Source organism: Gallus gallus, chromosome 1 (assembly GCF_016699485.2).
Source record: "Gallus gallus isolate bGalGal1 chromosome 1, bGalGal1.mat.broiler.GRCg7b, whole genome shotgun sequence".
Lineage (NCBI taxonomy): Eukaryota > Metazoa > Chordata > Aves > Galliformes > Phasianidae > Gallus > Gallus gallus.
Genome location: NC_052532.1, coordinates 135,777,758 through 135,801,013, shown reverse-complemented (window position 1 = coordinate 135,801,013; position 23,256 = coordinate 135,777,758). Strand labels below are relative to the sequence as shown.

Here is a 23,256-nt window from a genome sequence, read left to right as displayed (position 1 = left end):
AGTGGCATGGTAATGCTGGAAAAATAGCCATAACTGTGATATGGAGACAGCATTCACCTGTTGTGGCTGAAAGGCTGCAGAAATAGTAGCTGTAGAGAGGTACGTAGAATGCATAAAGTGTATATTATATTAACAGTGTTGCATTTTCCAGGAAAGTCAGTGCTTTCAGACAGCAAATGTCATATGGTAAAAGTCTATTTTTTTCTCTGATTTTCTGATGTCCGAGCCAAGTGAAACTGATTTTAAACTAAAGACGCCAATGTGCCCGTTTCTTACAACGGTGTGCTTGGCAGAGAAGCAATGCATTAGAATTTGCATACACTTGGGTTCTGTGACTCCTGGAGAGGAAACCATGTGTGTTACCTAATGCTGGCTTCTCTACAGCATGCCCTTGGGAATGTTCTGTGTAAGTGGCTTGAAAATATGTGATCATTCTCTATGTGCTTTTCTACTCTCCTTATGGAGACTCTGGCATTTAGAGTGTCTGCGGTCTGGGGTATTGCTTTTGCCATAGCTTTTAATGGTTATCTTCCGCCTTAATGGGGACCTTGGCACAATGATGGCATGGAAGGTTTAGCAGGCACAAATTCTTACCTGCGTGCGGTGATGAAGTTAGAAAACACATCAGAAGAGTCAATGTTTCTGTTTGCTTGATCCATAGAAATTCGGTTGCTTTAATTTCTGTCCTCGTAAAAAATCATGCAAGTCTGCTCGTTCTTTCATCAAAACTGATTCATACCTGAGGGACACTTGTAATTTGGAAGTAATTAGTGAATAAGTCAGATAAATACTATCCATTGAGATTCATGAAAGCACGTTGGACAGGATTCATAAAGAGCTGTATCGAATTTCAACAATTAAAGCTTACAAAATTATCAGTATGGTAAGTCCATTTCATCACAAATGAGTTCAGTGTTAATGACCTCTGTCTTCTGAGCAATCTGAAGAGATTTCACAATCTCAGAAAGCGGCTAAAGTAGAAGGAGAAATTCTGTAAAAGTTGAGCAAAAGTGTGACTGTATCCGGCTATCTGGTTTACTTACAAGCTGCATTTATTGCAAACTGATCTGCTACACAGTTCTTCTTAGATTCATCTTTAAATTGTAAAGTCTTCTACTATGGGACTCTGAGATGCTGCAGGATTGTAGTGTAGCTCTGTAGCGACATGTGGATGGGCTTCTGTGAATGCCCAGGGCTATGCCATTCCTTCCTGCAAAACATGAAGTATGATAACTTGATGTCTGTTGTGACCTCTTCCCAAGCTCTAGCAGAGCTTATACCAGGTGCCATATATGAGGTTTCAGGGACTGTTATTCATCTAGCTCACTGTAGTTACTGGAAATACCATGGAATTATACAACGCATAGATAATTAAAATGAGGTACAAGTTGCAATGGATTAAGGAAATATGCTGTTCCTATACTCTGCTTTAGTGAATTGGTGCATTTTTTTTAATCAGTTAGTCAAAGTGGGTATAATAATCGGTAGGACAAATGATGACCAGAACAAGAATCTTATTGCTGCTTGATACAATTTGTGATTGCTGCCAGTATATTTTTTTTTTTTGTCTTTTTATACCCATCTTTAGTGTGAACTTCAATGTGTATTTCTCCCACTGGTTCAAGGGGGAAAAAAAAAAAAGGATCTGATGGAAATGGGAAAATTCTGCTCTGCTTGCAGGGTGCTGTGTAGCACACCCATATCTGCTTTAGTATTTTTAATTGTAAAACTTCTCTATCAACATTACTGACTTGAAATATAGATGCAAATCAGGAAATGAAAGGAAGAATCATCTAGATGTTAATAACATTAAGCATGAGCTCTTCGATCAGACTAAATGCTCATTCATTTAGTCTCTGAACAGGACTGAAAAGCCATCAGCAAAATAGGTTTGACAGGATTGGGTGTTGCTACGGAGTCTATGTTAAGACAAAGATTTCTTTCTCAGAACATTCTCTTTTTGTGCTGGCAGAGGAAACCTTCTTTTGATCGATTTAGGGCAGTGAATTGTCTTCACTTTATTACTTACTCTTTGCCTACAGCACTTAAAAGCTGCAGATGTGGATTGGGGCTGTATTTTACAAGACAAGGGCAAAAACACGTGGAAGTTTGTCTCTGTTCTTACCAACGTTTTTCCTGATTCTGTGAATGGTTGCTGTCAGTGTTATCAATAGGCTCCCAGAGTGGAAGAGTGTGCCATGGAGAAGGAAGGGCTGAGAGAACTGGGGTTGTTCAGCCTGGAGATGGCAAGGCTTTGGGGAGGCCTCTTTACAGCCTTTCAGTACTTAAAGGGAGCCTATTTAAAAAAAAAAAAAGACTGATTTATTACATGTTCTGATAGTGATAGAACAAGGAGGAATGTTTTTAAACCAGAAGAGGAAAGATTTTGATTATTTATTAGGAGGAAATTCTTTACCCAGAGAGTGGATAGACACTGGCGCAGACTGCCCAGAGAAGCTGTGAATGTCCCATTGCTGGAGGTGTTCAAGGCCAGGTTGGATGGGGCACTGGGCAGCCTAATTTAGTAGATGTCCCTGCCCACAGCATGGGGTTGGAACTAAACCATCTGTAAGGCCGCTTCCAACCAAAACCATTCCGTGATTAAAGCCAGGAACCTGAAGAGATGCCAGCACTGGCTCCAGACGGACTTATGGGATATGCAAACAAGCAGGTGAGCGTGCTAAGGAACAGTGGGCAGATCCAAGCTACATCTTGCAACAGCCAGGAGGGAGCCTGCACCCACACCTACTCAGTTGCCAGGATGCCACTAGGTAGTGGTAAAGGAGAAATGAAAGTTTCAGGCATCTTCCTGAGAGGGTGGATGGTGAGAGGACATGTGTCATTGGTGACTTGAAGGAGCTGCTGCTTTTTGTGGGGCAACCTCCAGTGCTCCCCCTGTGAGTCCTTATCCCTGCTGAGGTAGACCATTTCCCTTACCTTCCTCCTTTTCCCCCAGGGGAATCACGTTCTTCTCAGCGGAGCATGCAAAAGATAGGCTTTTTTAATGAAATCAGCAGTATTTCAAAGAACTGACTATTGGCTGAAGACCAAAGATGACATAGCAAGCATTTGAAATCCCAAATAAAGAATTTTATGAAAATCTTGCAAATTTCACTTGTTGAAGAATTGCAGGGAGGGAATGGATACTGATTAACTTCAGACTTCAAAGTCAGTATTTAAATTGAGAATTTTTCCTCTGGAGGTAAAGGCATGTCAGCGACCTCTGCCAGCTGTCTTAGTAATAAATGTATTTTCTATTCCTCGGATTCAGCTGTAGTATCCTATAAAACTAAAAATACAAAGGTTTAGATTCCACCGTCTCTTACAATGGTTAAAATTAGCACCAAATGCTAATTCCACTGATGTATCCCGGGAGGATTAGACCAAAATATTATCCTGTTATTTCAACTTCTATAGCAAAAACAACAAATGCAGCTGTCTCGCAGTCCAGCCAGCTCTCTCTCACATTTCACCTCAGTTTCTCACTGTTGTAATGCTGTCAGAGCTTTCAGAGACTCTTAATTTTTTTTTGTTCAACTTTCCACCTTGTAAAGTCCTTTGTACTTTGTAGGGAGTGAATGGCAAGCTCTAGGCAAGAAGATTGGCTCTACTTCATGCGCACAGCATGTAGGCACTAATGACTGCACAAAGGGTAAAGCTATGGAGAAGCCAACCAGCAACCTTGATCTGACACTATTCCTTATGCTGGTTCCATGATGATAGTCCTCAGAGATCCTGTTTCTCTGCAAAGTTTCCAGTCAGGTAAAATTCAAGTTCTAGTAGTTGGGATCAGGTTACCAACAGCTGTGTCTCCCACGGAAGAGATTTCTGTTGATCTTGTCGTAGTTCAAACTAATATTGCCCTAAGCCAGACATAAAATGGTACCAGAGTGGAGGAGGAAAAAATAAAAGAAAAAAAGAATACCCTTAAGTACAAATACCACTATATTTTGTTTTGTGAAGCCAAACAAAACATCCCAGCTAGTATAGGTTGGCTTATCATCAGCATAGTCATGTTAAGTATTAAAATATACACACATAATAAAAGGGAGAAAAAGTGTTCCAGTCCAGGAAACTTTGGTTTTTGGATTGTATTTGTAATGTTAAAAGGGCTGAACTGACTTCATACTTCAGTTTGGCAGAGCTTCTTCCAGGGTGAAACTTCTCATTCAAACTTCTAGCCTTGAGCAAATAAGCCTGCAGAGGAAATGTTGTGTGAGGATAAAGAAATGAAATATTAACAGTGGTACTTCTCTAAATGTTCTCTTACAATTATGTTGCTAACATAAACAAATAGGAGTTGGCTTGAGATAGAGTTGAGAAATTGGGAACAATTTATTTACTATTGTTCTTTTTTAGAGTTTTAAAACAAGAGCCTGCTTGCCTGCTTTCTGGAACAAATGTAGAAGTACAGACTAGAGCCTAATAAAAAAGTAAGTAATAAAGAGGAAAGCAAAACTCAATGCATATAGGACTTGCGCTATTGGATCGTACAGTAGAAACATACTGCATGGATGTGAGGTTTACTGCTATATTGAGATAGAGACATTCTGTGTATGTCAGAAATATTATTGTGTTGGAGTGGAAAGCCAAAGTTCTCAAACTTTGTGAGTCTGGTTGGCATTTCATGGCACTGTTGACACAGACCTTTTGTAACTGTGCTCTCTGTTCGTGTGCACGTTGGTGCAAACGCTTTCATCTTTCAGGAAGCAATTCAGATTGCCCTTTTTCAGTGCAATTACTGCTCTGTTAAGTTCAAGTAATATAGCATCTAAAAACATTTGTGGAGCAAAGAAAAGATGTCTTTTATTCTAACCTTGCCAAGAGCAGAAATAAAATGAGCTGTTGTGCTCACGGTGTAGAACTGCATGAGGATTTGTAACATCCTATTTCTTGTGGTTTAGTCCTGTGTGCAGTCTGAGATTTGTGTGATTTAATGAGACCGTGATTCGTTTATCCTGTCAAGTTTTAAATAAAACACCCTCAAAGCACTTCCTTCCTTTTTTGAATTATGTGTTTCTGCAAGTACAGTATCAAAAGCTGTCCCTCAAAAATAGTGGGGAGAAACCAAATACAGTTATATGTGCTGGTTCCACTTTTTCCTTATGTTTCATTGGACACTGAGTAAACTATCCACTTCTCTGTGTCTCTCTGTCTTGTTTCAGGCTGCAAGAAATTGATGCCATCATGTTTGGTTACACATGACATCAGTATATTGGCATGGGCTGCTCCTAACTGCGGTTTTGCAGGAGGAAGGGATTAAAACCTCCTGTGGGAAGGGCAGGATTAGTCCTGCAGAAACCAGGCTGTGCTGAAGATAGGCAGCAACTCCTGCTTCTGCTTGCAGACTTTTGGCACCGTCCCTGCCTGTAGTTTGGAGCATCTCTGCATGGTGTGTGCAGCGACATTCCCAGGTGGAAGAGGGGAAAGTATGTGCAGCTGTTCTGGATTCTAATCCATTGCAAAGCTCAGTCCCCAGTGTTGCATGGGGTTGCAGGGGAGCAAGGGTCCTGCTGCTTACCCAGTCCTCACAGTTGTTACGGAAGCATGCTGGCCATCTACTGATTGGGTGACATAGGGCAGGATATCCTGGGACAGACTGTCTCCCAACATGAGGGGAACTCACCTGGTGGGTTTGATTCTGATGGGAGGAAGTTTTTCCTTCCAGTTCTCACTCCTTGGTGCTGTGGTAACCCAGCTTTCCCGCCCTGTGCACAGCTGGACTTCCTTCCTGCCCATCACAACCTCTCTCTCTCCCTTCCTCTCCTTCCTTTCTTCTGTGCTCGCTTTATCATGGACCTTCCCTTGACAGTAAAAGTAAATACCTTAACGATGTGTATAGGAATGAGTAGAAGATCAGAGAAGAAGTGGTGGCCATCAGTCCAATGGCTTTGTCTCTACACTGCTCTTTTATTTCCAGCCATCTTGCTCTTTCCTGCAAATGCCCAGCATTAGGCTTCTCAGGAGCCTGATGCTGATCAGATCCTCTGGGATCATGATCTGAGGATCATGAGGAGCTCCTGGAATGGTGGGTAGAGTAGGTGCCAGCTATGTTATGAGAATTACTTTTCAGTACGACTGTATGATACTTACACCACTTTGTAGTTTTTGAGGAGACCAGGAGTGATTCACTGCAAAGTTGTTCTGAATGTTAACGTGCAGGGACATGTGCATTTCTAACCCTTAGTTATGAAACTGAGACTGTGGTCAGCTCATAACTAGTCTGTAAAAGACAGAGATGGCGTTTTCACTCTCAGGAGTGTTGAATCTCAGCGTGTATTGGAGAATGAGATAAGGTGTGGCAAGCGGGGTGGATGGAGTTTGACCTGTGAGGTGCAGTCAGTCCCTGCGGTGCCAGGTTTTCCATGGCTTTTGATGCTGTGATGTTCATTGCCGTTGGCAGTGGCAAAGCTTGTATGTGAGGCTAAGAGTGAGTACAGTTATTTCTACTTCCCTGTTGTCAACCCATGCTCACATACATGTATGTATCCAGGCTGGATGTGGCTCTGGGCAGCCTGGTCTGGTGGTGGCAACCCTGCACGTAGCAGGGGGGTTGAAACTAGATGGTCATTGTGGTCCTTTTCAACCCAGGCCATTCTATGATTCTGTGTGATCTCTGGGCAGTGCTGGAGGTGCCGTGTGCGTCCTGTAGGAAAGCGATAGCTGGCCCCAGTGCCAGGCAGTTTGAACTTGATAGAGTGTGGAGGGAGGGTATCAGAGGCACAGAAAATGGTTTTGACCTCCCACTAAAACCTGGAGATTTACACTTCTAAGTCCCCGTGCTCCTACAGAATAATCTGGGACACGTTCCTTGGCAGAAGCCCCACTGAGCATTTCTCCAGCTGCTAGGTTGCCAGCTTGAGTGAATTTTACTGCAAGTCTCACTATGTTTGGTAATTGTTTTACAGCCTGAGCTACTGGAAATGGGTCATTAGTAACAAATGGAAAAAAAAAAAAAAAAGCTATCCCCACTGCCCCCCTTCAACTCGAAACCCTAGGTTTTGTCATAGAACCTGAAGACAGGCACCCTGCCTGCCTATGTTCATCCCCAAGAGCAAAGTAAAACCTGGGACTCTGCTTTCCAGATGCTCCAGCTTGGGATGCTTGGCTTGCATTAAACAAATGACTCAGGTTAACAATGTTATCATTGTGTCCCTCCCAAGGAATCTCCCTTAAGAAGAAGATAAATATTAAAAAGGCACTGAGCTATGTTGAAAATAAAAAGAAAAAAAAAATCTTAAGTTGTTTTGATGTTTCTTCTTCATTTCAGAAGATGTTTTCTTAAGTTGCCACAAGTAATACAGAATGCAGCTTGACTCAGCTGAATATAACGCTGAAGGAAATAGCCAGATTTATTGGGACTAACAAGGAAGCTGTCCAAAAGAGATTCATTAATTAGGAGGCCTCATCACAGCCAATAAGACAAGTGCCTGGGCCATCAAGTGACTAATATACATCTTTTGGCAGTCACCACTCCCCACAGGCTTGCTTGTCTGTTGTGGCCTGCTGTATAGCTTTCACCAGAGGTATGATGTGATAATGCTAAAACTGATCTGGTATTTCCCACAGGAGAGGATGAGCATGCCTCCCCACCCTGGAAATGCAGCCTCCAGCTGTCGTGCCCTGTGCCAGAGGTTTCTTAATACCCTGGAATTAGCTGACTAAGAGATGAAGCGGACTAAGGGAGCATTTACTATCTGTTCAGGCTGCCGAAGTCTTCCATCAAATAAACCCCCTCTCTGATTCTCAGCCCTCTGGGAACGGTTGCCCACAACTAACATTTGCTACCCCAAATAACCCCGGGGTGACCTTCTGGCTGCAAAGCTGCAGCCAAGAAAAACCCTGTTTAACGTAACAGTGCACAGCTTAGAACATCAACTTGAACCATTCTGACCCCTGAGCCACTGGGGTCTGTACAAATTAATTTAACAATAGACAGTGTTGAAAGGGAGGAATGTTTCAAAGGAATAAAAAAAATCTCCCTCATCCATCTCTTCTCATTTAAGAAATAGTCGGGAGGCCCACTTCAGAAAAATCAGGAGTGCTCCTTGTTGCCAAACAATGGGCCATATATTGGAGTGGGGAGTGTGCTGGTATCTTGCATTTTAGTGTGGGGAAATTTCCCATAAGTTTGTTCTGCTTTTGCAAAATCGGCCTTTAATTTCCACTGGGGAGGTGGCTTCGTTTCTTGGGATACTTTGAATGTGCTCTTGCTATTTGCCTTTATTTTCCATACTTGCCACCAGTACTTGTATTAAGCAAATACATAACTATCCTCTCTATTAGCTGTACTGATTTGTGCCTTAGACTCATGGAATTGTTAAGGTTGGGAAAGACCTCTCAGATCACCCAGTCCAACCAGCAGCCCACCCCCACCATGCCCACTGACCGCATCCCTCAGTGCCACATCCACACAGTTTTTGAACATCTCTAGAGACAGTGACTCCATCACCTCCCTGGGCAGCTGTGCCACTGCCTTACCAGTCTTCTTGAGAATAAGTGTTTCCTAATATCCAACCTGAACCTCCCCTGGTGCAGCTTGAGGCCATTAGCTCTCATCCTATCACTGTTACCTGGGAGAAGAGGCTGACCCCCACCTCTCCGTAATTCCCAGGGAGTTGCAGAGTACCAGAGAGCACCTTGCCTCACACCTTCCAGGGCTTCCATGCAAACAATCTGACTGCGTAGGAAGAACATATCTATCCATCTGGTAATTTGGCTTAAGTCATCTGGTGATTGAAAAGACCCTTCTTATACAAGATAATAACAAAATATAATCTTTACCCCTGGGGCTAATGTGTGCATCATTACTTCTGCTGAATGAGAACCTGGCTTGGGCTAAGTCATGGGCTTGGGATAAGTGCAAGCTTGTTCCTCTGGTCTTCCTAAGCATAAACTTTGACTTTAGCATTGCTATTTGGTTTAGCGGGCATAGTGGTGATTGATGGTTGGACTAGATGATCCTAGAAGTCTGTTCCAACCTTAATGATCCAGGCTGGATGTGGCTCTGGGCAGCCTGGTCTGGTGGTTGGCGACCCTGCTCATAGCAGAGGAGTTAAAACTCGATGATCATTGTGGTCCTTTTCAACTTAGGCCATTCTGTGATTCTATGATTAATGATTGTATGATCGTTCATAAGCAGGGAGGATTATTAAGGCAAGGCTGGTGAAGTTGGATACATGAAGCAATGTGAATGATAATTGGAAAATTTCTGTAGATTTGTGTTGATAACTTGAAAGCTGTTCAATGAGTGCAGATGAGAGAGATGGAAGCTTATTTCTGAAGGATCCGGTAGACTCCAGTAGCTGTACTCATGAGACCACCTGTTTTTCTTCATTTGGCCAGCATCATTCATTAAGATTGTCATTTCTGGCTTGCTACCCAAATGTTTGCTCCCTGCGGCGAAGATGCGCTGCCTTCCTGAGCATACCCAACACACGCCTCAGGTGGTTCTGTGGGAGATTCCCCACAGAGAGGGCTGCCACCAGCAGGGGGGGAATGTGAGGAGGGGCTGCCCTCCGCTCCCAGACATTGCCGAGGGCGCTGACTGCAAGGTGTGAGAAACCCCAGGAGCTGAAGGGGAGCTGACTCAGTGTTCCGTGTGGAGGGAGATAAGATAAACTGATATTTCTTCTGGCTTTCGGCAGCTTTCCACTCGCAGCCTTCAAGCTCCTGCGAGGTTGCAGGGGTCCTCTTGCAACTAATACAGTAATGACCTTGAATTCTCTTCCAGCTCAGCTGTACTGCTGGAGGACAAGGCTTTTCTTGTGAGCAAAAAACATTAAAGCAGCGCAGAGATTTGCCTGCATAGCTCCAGTCTTCAAGAGATTTGAGTATCCTTTTTGAGGCCCCACTTGCAACAAGGGATTGTAGATAAGCTTCTGCAGTAGCTAATGGGTAAAGTTTTCTGATCTATTCTCACTGGTGTCTCTCCTTTTACTTGCCGTATTGACAAATACAGTGGTGTATACTGATATTTTCTTTTATGTGCATGATTTTTTACTGTATAATAAATGTAATCCTGTGCATGCTCACACGTGCGTGCTAACCAATACAAGCATGCTGTCTGCTTATTAGACAAAAAAATCCTTTGCCTCGATTTAAAAATAATTAATAATGCTACTCGTTGCTTTCTTAGATTGTAGCCTGAATATCAAATGGTGGAGTCCAAACCAGTTCTTCGTGCTGCAGCAGTCTGCTTCATGGAGCGCACGTTATCTTAGGCAATTAGAACCTTATGTATTTTCAGACCTGAATTAAAGCTAAACCCTTTCCTGTCAATTTCTGGTGGTAAGATAAAACAAAACTTGGAAGACCTGAGAAAAACGTGAGGTTTTGTTAAGGTCTGTGCTTAAATTGTGGTTAGGCTTGTTGCGTGAGTCGGTGGAAGGTATTAGGGGCTTCTTCCTTTGTTGCTTCTACTTCCTACAAGCTTGCCTGTTAGAAAGATTCTGCAAGATGCTTCCTTTGCAGATCCGGTGAGAAATGTGAATTCAGCAGGAGAAACATCTGACTGAGCACAGACCAACTTACACAGCGGTTTGGAAGCCACGTGTTGAAAAGTGCTGGGGAAACACAGCAGGGAAAATGATAAAAAGGGATGAAAGCAGTTCAGACAGGCGAAGAATGCCGCTTTAAAAATGCAAAACATCCGAACGCTGACGAGTGGGCTGGTCGCAATAACTTCAGGGCAGGCTGAAGTTGCACACAGTCATATGCTGTGAGTGGGCTCCCACAGGACATCGCCTGGAGTGATTTAAAATTGGAAGCGGGGGGGGGAGGATTGTCGAGGTCCTGCAGGGAATGATCTTGCAGCAGCAACAGCAGAATGCAGCGAGGAAATGGGTCACTTGGAGTAATAGCTTTTTCTTTCCATGTGGCACCCGTGAGCCGAGCCAAACGTGTGCGGAGCGCAGGGTTATCGTACTCATGAATGTTTCTTTCACCCGAGTGTGACGCTCAGTCCTCTCTCTGGACAGTGCTCTAAGTCCCAAAGTTGGCTTGCTTTTTCTTTTTATCCCCCAATGTTCTAAACGTCGCCTTGATTTTTAAAATAGCCTGTGTTAGAAACGTGATGCTGTGGCCTCGCATTCCGGAGGGGTCAGCAGAAACGCTGGTCTGAAGTATCCTTGTTCGTACCACCTGCAGTCTGTTCTCACCTCTGCGTTGTGGTAGGTGATCTCCTGGTCTGTGCTGGAACAGCTGTGTGTGACCGCAGTGACACGGATAAAGGAGCTGACCCATTTTTTTTTATTATTTTTTTTCCTATAAAAAGCAACTTTGAATATACATTCCCTCAGCTCCCTACCCCTGCTGTGTCAGCGTATCGGGACAAATGGTGCTGCTCATAGCTCTGTGCACAGCGGTGTTATACAAGATGGCAGGGCTGTGGAGCAAGAATAAGGAGCAGGGCTGAGGACACCTCGCCCCAGCATCACTGCCCATTTCTTTTTGTTGTGAGAACACAGCCTTCATTCTAAGCTTGACACTCAGCTATGACATACTTTAGCAGCTTGAGGAGAGGTGGCAGTGTACAGTGATCGTGTGTTTGGTCCCTCCCAGCTGTGAGGTGTAACCAGCCAAGGTGTTCTCAGAGGTGTGTGAAGCCATGTGTGGTGTTCAGGTGGGGTTTGATGTGATGTGGGCTCCTGCAGTGCAAGCTGCTAATGAAATTCCCTGCTCCCTTTCTCCTGTTCTGACCACAGCTGGCTGGCACAAGTGGCTTTTAAGTGGCACCATTTCAGTGGTCAGTGGAGCAAATGGGGCTAGGAATAAAACTCCAGAAAAAGGGGCTTATTTCTAAACTGGATCAGCTAAGCCATGTGTCACTGAGTATGGAGTTAGTTACAGTATGGTGTTAGAAGTGAGGCTGATGATGAGTGTGGTGCAGAGGCGGGGGTGGGAAAATGATAAGGATTATGGTAAGGGAGGAGCAGACTTTCTTCAGCCAGTTTTGCCACCAGAGCCCACAAACAGCACTTCGTTACACAAGTGGGTTTGTGTAAGGACATGGTGTGTGTGATGGTCCAGCAATGCATTAGTTTATTTCCCTTGGAACAAAGCCCCTCTGCTCAGACTTGATCTCATTTTGGACAACACAACCTTCCATTAATACACAAGCTGTCCAAAATCCCTGGTATTAGTGGAGCACCGATTTCCGAGTCTAGGTCTGACATTCCTCCCCCAGCCTCCTTATGTAAATCTCCATCCTCATCCTAAAGGCATGTATTTAGCTGGAGGTGCCAGTCAGCACCCTGTTTGGAAAACACTAACTCTTCAAGCTTTGATGTGGAGAACTCCTTCATATCACTTCAGGGCATGCACATCATCCAAGCAGGGCATCCAAACAGCACTTTGTTTATTCGGGTGCAATCCTGGGCTGCGCTCCCCAGCAAAGGATTTGGCTCACTGAGGCTGTGTCACTTCAGAGCAGCTAAGGAAAAGAAAAGGCTCCTGAACTGCTGGTGTGATGCTCTCCACTGCTCCTCCCCTGATATCCACAGAGTACTGTGTCACTTCAGAGACACGGGCAGGGGAGGACCATCCAGATGATTTTGTGCTCCCTGCCTGGTGCAAAAGAGCAGACAGTTTATATTCTCCCCACTGTGCATGCAGCCAGGCACGGGTTTTTTCTTTTGCTTTTCTAATGGTATGCTCTGTTCAACAGAGGCAGGCAGGCACATGATCTCCCTGAAGGCAGGATCCAGTGTTACTGTAGAAACTGGCCACCAGCTTCTTTCGTAGCTAGCAGCTGTCACTGTGTGCTTACAGCCAAAGCCTGTCACTCCTACAGTGTCTGTGGGCTCTGGAGTTTGTTCCTGCATCTGAGTGCTCCGTGCTACAGCTTAGAGATTAATTCTGCACCTTCTATCAAAGCTTGTGAAGTTATTTCTGAATTGAATCTATTTTTAGAGCCATTCCTGATTAATATTTGATGTTCTTCACAGGTGTCGTTTTCCTTCGCCAATACTTCAAGGCACAGAGGAGCTGGTAAAGGCATTGCCATGAAACCTAACTTGAAGCAATGGAAACAACTCATGCTGTTTGGAATCTTTGCATGGGGTCTGCTTTTTCTAGTGATCTTCATCTATTTCACAGACAGCAACAGTGCTGAGCCAGTTCCCAGTTCCTTTTCTTACATTGAAACGAAGAGGCTCCTGCCCCTGCAGGGCAAGCAGAGAGTCATCATGGGAGCCATACACGATCCGTCATTCTCTGAAGCCATTGATGGGAATGAGGTACTCCTTAATGAAGATCTTTTAGATACATTTAAATCAGAGACTGGAAGTATTAAGAAATGGACTGATTTGGAAGATGCCTTTAGAAGCGAAGATGAGTTTTTTCCATCCCAGATAGGACGAAAGTCAAAAAGTGCTTTCTACCAAGTGAACGATGATTATTTATTCGCTGCTGGTCAGCCTATGTCACACAACAGCTTCCAAGAGATAGCAAAATTCATCTCAGCCGATGAGGATAATCCAAAAGAAAGTATTTTACAGAACAACTGGAGCCGTCAGAGGAGAATGAGGAGAAGGAGCACAAAGCACAGAAGAAGCCAGATGCTTGATGAATCTGATGACTGGGATGGGCTGTATTCTACAATGTCGAAATCCTTTCTATACAAGCTCTGGAAAGGAGATGTCTCTTCCAAGATGCTGAACCCTCGACTGCAGAAGGCGATGAAAGATTATTTGAGCACCAATAAGCATGGGGTGCGGTTCAAAGGGAAACGAAACTCGAAGCTGACAGGCGACCAGCTTTTCTGCGAGCTGAAAGAAAGGGTGGATGTGAAAACAATAGATGGCAAGGAAGCTCCCTTCTCCACTCTTGGATGGGAGAAGCACGTTCCTCAAATTCCACTGGGCAAATTGTATACACATGGCTTTGGGAGCTGTGCCGTAGTTATGTCTGCTGGTGCGATACTGAACTCCTCTCTAGGGGATGAAATAGGTGGGTGAAATGCATCTGTTCATGTGCATAAGTATGTACACACGCGTATTCACGTTTGTCTTTCAAAAGATTTATACTTCTCAAGCATTGTCCTCTAAAGGATCTGGTTAATCTCTCTTACCAGCATTATGTGAGTGTGAGCATACAGATTGCAGCGAACCTGTTCCCTTTCAGAACAGTATAATTGAAAGGAAAATCCAGCCTGAAGTCCTAATTTGATTTAATGAAAACAGTGATGCCTTCTTGTAGTACTACAGCTTGTAGTATAAAGGAGGCACCGGTTTCATCAGTTTTGCCGTATTTGACATTTTGCTGCAAACTGTGTTCATTTCTTCAGCAGATGAGAGCCACTTTCAGGTTTCATTCCGAAAAGCTGTTATACCTGTCCATATTTCGGTGTGACTCATCAGGAAACTGCTTGTGGCTTTACTGTTCCAGGCTAAACTTTGTCTCCGTGCCAAGAAGCAATTGAGCATAATCTTAATCTCCTGCATGTTTACAGCTCACAGGCAAATAGAATTCAGGCCCTTCAATAAATTCATGCTCCGAGATCAAGTCTGCTGACCTCTTTTCTAAGTGTGAATTTAAATGAGTTCAAGTATCTCTTCCGATTGTTTCTCCATTGCTGCACTGAGTCATTGAGATGTCAACATTATACAATTCCCTGCTTAAAGCTGAGGGTTTTGTGTTGGCTATTCAAAAAAGAATTGTGGAGCCATAAAACTAACCCGGGTCAGTTTTCGTTTTGCCTTTTTTTTTGTTGTTGGCTTCCCCTTCCCCCCCCCCCCCCCCCCCAGATTTAGTGTTACAAGTTGTATTAACATCTCAGTAGTTCATTTTAGTGCTACATGTACAGTATGCTAAGAGCATTGAAAGAAGGATGAAATGGGTGTCTCAGGCTTGCTTCTAGAGCAGGAAGAATTATCTCCTTTAGCACTACAGAAACCTTTTGATGTGCAGTCTAACCCTCCCATCTTCCACAACTTCACATTCCAATACCTGCTTCATCGCTCTGTATCATGTCTTTGACACAGACGGGTTTCCTTTACATCTTTGGGATATTTTAGAGCTGCTATCATTATCAGACTACTCTAATAGGCTTCCAGCACAACCCAGGTGCCCTGATGTCCTACAGCAAAAGTCAAAAGTCAAACTAGGATAACCCATAATTTCACAGGAAGGCTCCACTGATTTAGAAATCTCTGGTATGAGGCAGCTTTGCAGGTTGACCATTCTCCAGTGTATTACTGTAGAGTGAAACAAGATTTCCTTTTATCAGTGTTTCCCACTGCATCCAGTTTATGCAAGTACAAATGAGTGATGTACTGGAAAATCCATAGCACACTGTGGTTTGCATTAGGGCAGAATGCGTTGTGGTGTGCATGTGCTTGGGTGCAGCCCAGGTGTGGGATTTGGGATCCTCTTGCTCCTGCGTTTCCATTCCATCATAAAAACTCACGGCACAGAAAGCTTACGCTGTTCACTGCAAAAGAACTTCTGGTTTAACTGGAAATGATTGTGATGCTGCCTAAAAGGAGGAGATGCTGCTTTGTAAGACCTACGCTAACGTTTTACATCTCCTGCCTGCCTGCTTGTCAGGAAAGTGTGTGGGGCAACAAGATTCACAAGATTTCAAAAAAAGATTTTTGTAAGTGTTGTGCAGGCTGTGAGCAGGTATGATTGACTGAGCAGAGAATTCAGCTCTGAACTGCAGGGCCTGACCTTAGACACACAGGTCCTTGTGGTCACTGTGACTCCTTGGAAGTGTCCTCATTGTCCACAGAGGCATGGTAAAGTCTCTGTCATTGGAGAGTGGGGAAAAACACCCCATGTGTGAATTCTGGTTTGGGGACTATGCGTTGTATTGCCTTGTTTGATGGAGTTGCTTTATCGAAAGGCTCTTACTGTCTACCCTCCTGAAAGAAAAATAGGTGTAAGAAAGGAGCAGCGCAGGATCATTCGCTCCATAGGCCTTTAGCTCCCTCTTCTGTGATCCTATTAGAAATGCAGACAAAAATATTAATGTTTTTTTTTGTATCCCTTACCCCATATTTCTTTCCTAATGAAACTAAGCGTGGAAATACATGCAATACCACAAATGCTCCCAACGTGATCGTGCTACTAAATGGGATACCCAATTATTTTGGCAAAATGAGAAAGTAATGGGGATCTATGATCTAACCTCAAACGTTTTGCAACTTTGAAAGAGTTATTTTTGACCACTTACTAAGATTAAAATCACTTAATTTAAAATCAATTATTATCAGTGTTTGGCAATTATTATCAGTGTATCCTAATCAAATACTTTCCGATGAAGGAAATGTTTTTTTTCATCTTGGTATGAAAAAAACAGAGTGAACAATCTTGGAAATGCAGTACACTGTGTCTGAGTTAAGTTGTGAACCATAGAGTTCCCATTTCCTAAACCAATTCCCAGCTCTCACTCAAAAGATAGTCAAAAGTTGTCTGAATTTATTTTATATTTTAAATTCATAAGCAGATTTCGGTTATAAAGGGCTTTTGTTTTTCTTTTCCATCTCCAGAAATGTGGAGTACTTGCCACTTTGATTGACTCAGTGTCTTCTAGCTTCTCCACAATCAAGATAATTATGTTTAGGCAGATGAAGGTTAGGTGTTGGTGTGTGTGGGGCACCTGCACAGTGACATGGAAGAAGTTTCCACTCCTTAGTAGCTCCTGAGACCCTGGGCTTAGTGGATGCTCTGCAAAATCTCTCAAATACAATACATTCAAACAAGAAAATATGGCAGGGAATGGACTGCTGATTTCATGTCATACAGTATTTTCTTGTCTGGAGTACAAGAAGTGTTGAGTGAAGTTGGAAAAGGATCGAAGACAGGAGTTGATTAGTGTCAGACCCAAATTTCCTAAAAACGTTAGTTATATTTGGAAACTTCTGCCTACTCCAGTTTTGAGCTACAGGTGACCACATTTGAAGTGACTAGAGATAAAGAACTCTGCAAGCAATCTGTGCGTATCCATTCTGGCCTGAATCATATTCCCTGCTTTAGTTGGTAGAAGGGATAAAAGTGAACAAGATAAGGGGAATATTGACAAAGGCGATGTGTTTCAGGAAAATGGGCATCATCTCACTCCTTTTGGGTTTTGATATCTCCTTAAAAAAATACACTGGATGGATAATAATCTTTTATCCAGCAGAGCATGGCACACAGTATCTACCCTTGACCCATACTTAATGTGTAGCTGCTTTCTGTTCTGCATGGCTCTGACGTCAATAGCTTGTGGGAAGTCTTTCACGGTTAACTCCATTAGGCCTTTGCTACCAAGGATTCTTAGGTTTCTGTGTGTGAGAAGATTTGTGGATTGAATTCCCTGGTTAGACTCTTTAAGACCTGTACCAACCTCGAGAATGAGTACATTTGATTAATAGGTTTGGGGTGGTCTGAAGATTTTTCAGGTGTTATGAAATACTGTGAAACAAAAGCATATTGTTGAGCACTGTTATTTATTTCAATATGCAGTTAGATACCCTTTCAATTAACATACTTTTGCATGGAGTAATTATTTGTAAGGTTTTGGGTTTTTGTTTGTTTGTTTGTTTGTTTTGTTTTGTTTTTTGCATAGAGTAATTATTTGCACCTCTCCTATGAAGAAAGGTTGAGAGACCTGGGCTTGTTTAGCTTTGAGAAGAGAAGGCTCCGGGGAGACCTCATTGCAGTCTTCCGATACTTGATGGGAGCATATAAACAGGAGGGGCAACAGCTGTTTGCAAGGGTGGATAGTGATTAGGACAAGGGGGAATGGTTTTAAACTGAGACAGGGGAGGTTTAGGTTGGATATTAGGAAGAAGTTTTTCACCCAGAGGGTGGTGACGCGCTGGAACAGGTTGCCCAAGGAGGTTGTGGATGCCCCATCCCTGGAGGCATTCAAGGCCAGGCTGGATGTGGCTCTGGGCAGCCTGGTCTGGTGGTTGGCGACCCTGCACATAGCAGGGGGGTTGAAACTAGATGGTCATTGTGGTCCTTTTCAACCCAGGCCATTCTATGATAGATTGATTGTAAATTTTACAATAGAGATAGCAAGTGACTGTGTGTACTGGATGAACTGCTAACCTTTCCATGTGAATTTTGTCAAATAGAAATGTTTAAGTATTAAAAGCTAAATTTACAAGTGATGGTATTTTTTTTCCAATGGATGTCAATACTGTATGTCAGATGCAAGAGGATTTTTGTTTGCTTGTAGCAGAATGTTTATTATACTTAGAATACCAAGATCAGGAGAAATGTGCAAGTTTTAAATTTGTTGAGATCGTTTGTTTTATTTTAATGTTCAGTCTCATGAAGAAAAATAAAAATGACCCCATTATTTATGCTCCCAGATTCTCATGATGCTGTTCTAAGATTTAATTCTGCTCCAACACGCGGCTATGAAAAAGATGTTGGAAATAAAACAACGATGCGAATCATTAACTCTCAGGTAAGGTCCTCCTTCTGTGAATTCAAGTCAGTGTCACTTCTGTATGATATGACATTAAATTAATGACTTCTGAGAAAATGCTGGGTAGTCTGGCAAACAGCTAGTGATTTAACAGTCATGATATAGAACAAGTAAAAGTTCTCCCTTACAGTGATGTTGACACGCGCCATCAGTTTAGAGTAATTGCAGTAGTTACTTGCTATCCGTGTTCCAAGGAATTGGTTTGCAGAGCTTCTCGTGTGTTCTGCACCTCTTCAGGCTGTGCATGGTGCCACAGCCCTCAGCAACAAAGACTTTTGCCACACCACTTCCAGGATCTTCATAAGACCTGATCTGTGGGGATCCCAAAGCTCGGTTCTTTTCTCCTGCTCCCCAATTATTCCCTCACTGAAAGGTGAAGAGGATGAGGACTGATTTGTCTGACAGTCATTGTTCTTTAGAAATTTGGAGCGATCTAGTGAAAAACTTCTGTATCCACTGGATGTTACACCTGAGTTTGTTCATCTGAATAGAAACAGAAAATGGGATTTTCAGCATATCAGTGTCAACAAATGAAGCGTGCATTGAGCTATAGTGACACCTTATGGTTGTATTTTTTTTAATTTTGAAAAGACTGCTGCCTTGGGCAAACTAAATGTCTTTCATCTTTATGAAATGCAGCTGAAGTGTAATAACAGAATTGCTGAGAGCTTTATGAAATACTGATATGGTGAGTCTACTTAGCAACAATGGTATGGCTGGACACACAGCATTTTGTGTACATACCGATTTTTGCTGAAGAACATAAAATCTTACTGTGGGTTTATTGCTGAAATCAATGTATCGGAGAGTGCTGATCTACATTGATCTTAGGGTTTATTTTAACAGTGTTGTTTTTATTTTTTCCCATCTGTTCTTCATTTTGCTTTGGGTTACTTTTTGCCAAAAAGTCCTGGTTATTGACCATGCCTAAACCCCTGTCCCAAAGCAAGAAGGAGAGCTTAGAAACCTGATTTAGTTGAGTACTCTAACTGGGGACCCTACAGAGAAAGAGAAAAGTGCCTGCATGGAGTGATTTGAGCTTTGTTTCTCCACAGTCAGCTCACACAGCAATATCACAGGCATGTGCATTCCCACCACCTTTCTGCTCCTTCAGAGAGGTCAGAAGCTTCGTGCTGAGAGACTGGCCTTTCCCTGCCAGGAGAGAAATCTGCCCGTGTCACTTGATAAAACTGGCTTTCCTTACCAGTACTGAAGATGTGTAATCCATACTGGTTTTCTGACCCTCCTTTCTCCTTACTGCAGGAAATTCCTTCATTCAGTTGATTAAAAGGCTGCTGTGGCCCTCTTTCCTTCATGTTCCCTGCTATGAAAACCCAAAGGATGTGAAGGAAGCCGGTGCAGCCACAACACATATTGTTATTCCAGAGGAAATTCATCTCATACATATGAATGCAGGCTCACTAAGAGTGAAATTTCTATGGACAACACCTCTGAAGGACTCTTGCTTGCTGAAAGGCAAGCGAGAGCTCCTTTGTGTGATAACTGTAGAACTGAGCTTTAAAAAGGTTGACCTTTTGGTCTGCTTACTCTGTACTCTCAAGAAAGAAGTTTATGTTCTCAGGCAAAAACTGCTCTGAGAAATGGAGTTAGGGATGCTGATGGCAGCAAGACTAATTCTGTTCTTATTGTAGAAGGCTGATGCGAAGTCATTAAGCTCAAAGTTTATGGTAGAAAGAATATTGCTATGGCAACAATATTATTTTTCTGAAGAAAAATATGCATAATCAAATATGGCTCATTGGATCCTAAAGGGAAATGAAAATTAGTATGAATTTGTCTGGAATGTTGATTAGTTTAACAGCTGGAGCCAAATTCATGCTGCATCAACCAGTGCAGAAATCATTCAGTTCAGTCCTTCCATTGGTTTGGATGCACCAGGGCTAGACACAGAGAGTCTGGGTAAGAAGAAGCCAGCAAAAGTGGAAGGGAAACTTCCATCAGGGTGGGAGGATCAAGCAGAGTACTAGAAGATGTGGGATGGAGCTATGGTAGTGCAGTAGATTAGAGCAATATCGCAGTTACTTCAAAAATAGTGCTATCACACGTCTATTCCTGGAATTCTTTTTCTAGGTATATGAGCTTTTACTGTCATGGTTTAATTTGTCTTTTCAGAGGTACTTCACATGACATTGTGCTTCTGTTGAAATGAGAAAACAACCAATGAAGGGGGAATAAAAGAAAAATACAAAGACAAGAGTGTTCTTCAGGGCTGCAGCCCTTCAAAGAACGCTAGTCTATGTTGAAAAAGAGGATCCTGCAGGCAGTGTGAAATATCGTCGCTTTCATTGTAATGTTCCAGAACACGCAGTAGTGTTGATATACAATTATGTAGAATCTCAAGTGGTCTCATCACATCACAGATGGAGAGTAATTCAGAGCACTGCTACTTCAAACTGTCATAGTGACGTTTATGGCTGGGCTCTTTGTATGTATATATATATATATATATATATATATATATATAAACAACCCTATTTTTGTGTATTATGTATAAAAGGGCCCATATATATATATATTTTTTTTATGGAACAAGTTGCTTAAAATCAACCAGAATTAAACTAGAACGAAGAGCAGAATGGGTAGAGCTGCTTACTTTAGGGAAGGGTTTTACCCTTTTACTGGGTCCCATTTGCTTTTAACTGCATTTTTTTTTTTACATGTTTATTTGCAGATTCTCACCAACCCAAACCATCACTTTGTTGACAGCTCCTTGTACAAAGATGTTATCTTAGTAGCCTGGGATCCTGCTCCCTACTCTGCAAATCTGAATGTGGTAAGATGTCTGCTTGTTCCTTTCTTCCCAGCCAGTCCCAAAATACTGGGCAAAATTTGTCTATTTAGTACTCCTGTCTTCCTGTTTCTCACTTACCACAGTGAACCTCAGAGTCATTCTCTGAGGAGCAGGGTTCACTACTTATGCATGAGCTGGTCAAAATGAGTTTATTGGTTAAAAGCCAGCACTTGTTCTGGCTTGGGTTGCTCTGAGATGCTGGGATAGATGAATGGTGGGGTTTTTTTTTTGGTAAGATACGCTACTATTTTCATGTGGCAGTGAATTTTCTGTGTTCTTGCAAAGGAGGGATATTGCTAGATCTCAGAAGGAGGCTTTATCAAGAAAGGTGACAAATTGCATCCTTCTTTTCCCACCTTCCCAGACAAAATACAGCACCTCAGTGGCAGTGTCTCTTGGTGCCTTCCCTGTGTCCCAGGCCTCCCCCTACCAGTTTCCCTTTGCATGTGCTCCCCCACAGACATCTGTGCTCCTCGCTGAGAGCAGCCAACATCCATCTGTTTGTCACTTGGAGTGCCTCTGCCTAGGCAAGTGCTGCAGCTCCAGTGGACCAGTTGATCTGATGGTTCTTGGCAGGGGGAGCTGGGAGCTGAGCAGGCTGTAAGTAGGAAGAAACCTTCATCTGCTCAACTCCCATGGCAACAGATGCCAGAAACTGCCTGTTTCTTGCACAGGCTGCCACAAGGCTGATTCACGTGCTGATGTTTGATGTGCCTTGTGGGCCTGAGTGGGAGTCGGGGTTGGCTTGTCCTGCTGCACTTAGTTGATTATTGGATGTCTCTATATTAAAAAAGGCAGAAGAGTGGCCTAGAATGAGGATTTCTAGGACAAATGTTCATCAATGCAAGCTGCCTTCATGGAATCACTGAATGGTTTGAATTGGAATGGGCCTCAAAGCCCACACAGTCCCAACTCTCTGCCGTAGGCAGGGCTGCTCCCCACCAGCTCAGGCTGCCCAAGGCCCCATACAGCCTGACCTTGAGTGACTCCAGGGCATTCTAGCTCATTCACATTATTTCTCATGTAGCATTCAAAATACATTGAATAACATAAGATTTAAGAATGTTCTTGCTTTTTTCTTCCCAGTGGTATAAGAAGCCGGACTACAATCTGTTCACTCCCTATGTACAGCATCGCAGGAAGAATCCAAACCAGCCTTTTTACATTCTCCATCCAAAGTTTATATGGCAGCTCTGGGACATCATTCAGGAGAACACGAAAGAGAAGATACAGCCCAACCCTCCTTCTTCAGGTTTTATTGGTAGGTGCATCAAGGATGGGCCCAGTCTATGTTAGATAAAAACAAAACTATAAATGCATATGTTCCGTGAGTATCTCATCCATGTACACGTATTTTTTGTTCTTGATCCAAACAGGAACAATGACTATCCAAAATACACTCAATGAGAACTACAAAATAGTTGGGTAAATTTACTGTTCTGCTTTCTTGCTCTTCATATCTACAGTGTGTGTATCATATTTCTAAAACACATCTATGAGAAATTTATATTATTCCATATTAATGTATCCATTGATAACCAACTCAATTTTGAAGTTCTTTGTTGGGATCACAGAACAGAGGTGCACAAGACCATTAGTGAAAGCATGCAGAACATCATGCAGTGAGGATGGAGTCACTGATGCAGTCTGACAGACCAGACTGTAATCCCATCCACATACCAAAGAATGGAACTTCCCACACCCTGTCACAGCTTCCAGTGTCCAGTCTGTAAGTGGCCAAAGTATCCCCTTTCTTCTTATCCTCAACGGGATAGAATTTCACCATATTTTTCCATCATTTGTTAGTATTTCTTGGGGGACAATTTGGTACTGAGGCCACAGTTCATGCTGCATAGTGTCATAAATGAGAGCATTATCTGGAACATAACAAGTCCTTATTGTGAATGTTGACAGGGTGCATGTAGTTCAGAGTAGCAAAACTGAGTTAGGATCTTCCTTACTCATGCATCTAGAGGCACAGGAAGCAACATAACTCCAAATATCATTGTCTGCATTG

The 23,256-nt window shown here is 42.9% G+C and overlaps 1 protein-coding gene and 1 long non-coding RNA gene across 5 annotated transcripts in view; both read left to right on the top strand.

Moving 5' to 3' along the window:
• The window catches only part of ST6GAL2 (ST6 beta-galactoside alpha-2,6-sialyltransferase 2), a 177,670-nt gene that overhangs the window by 138,326 nt on the left and 16,088 nt on the right, over window positions 1-23,256 (top strand). For all 4 annotated transcript variants that reach the window (XM_015277829.4, XM_015277831.4, NM_001167747.2 and 1 more), the window contains 4 exons: window positions 12,948-13,950; window positions 18,309-18,406; window positions 21,120-21,221; window positions 22,326-22,500. In XM_015277829.4, the coding sequence (XP_015133315.1) occupies window positions 13,005-13,950; window positions 18,309-18,406; window positions 21,120-21,221; window positions 22,326-22,500 (1,321 nt within the window). In that variant the 5' untranslated portion in view covers window positions 12,948-13,004. The remainder of the gene's footprint in view (window positions 1-12,947; window positions 13,951-18,308; window positions 18,407-21,119; window positions 21,222-22,325; window positions 22,501-23,256) is intronic.
• On the top strand, window positions 459-7,238 carry LOC121109527. The gene is made up of 3 exons (XR_005845973.1): window positions 459-3,762; window positions 4,360-4,433; window positions 5,166-7,238. It is a non-coding gene; the product is annotated as an uncharacterized LOC121109527 (long non-coding RNA).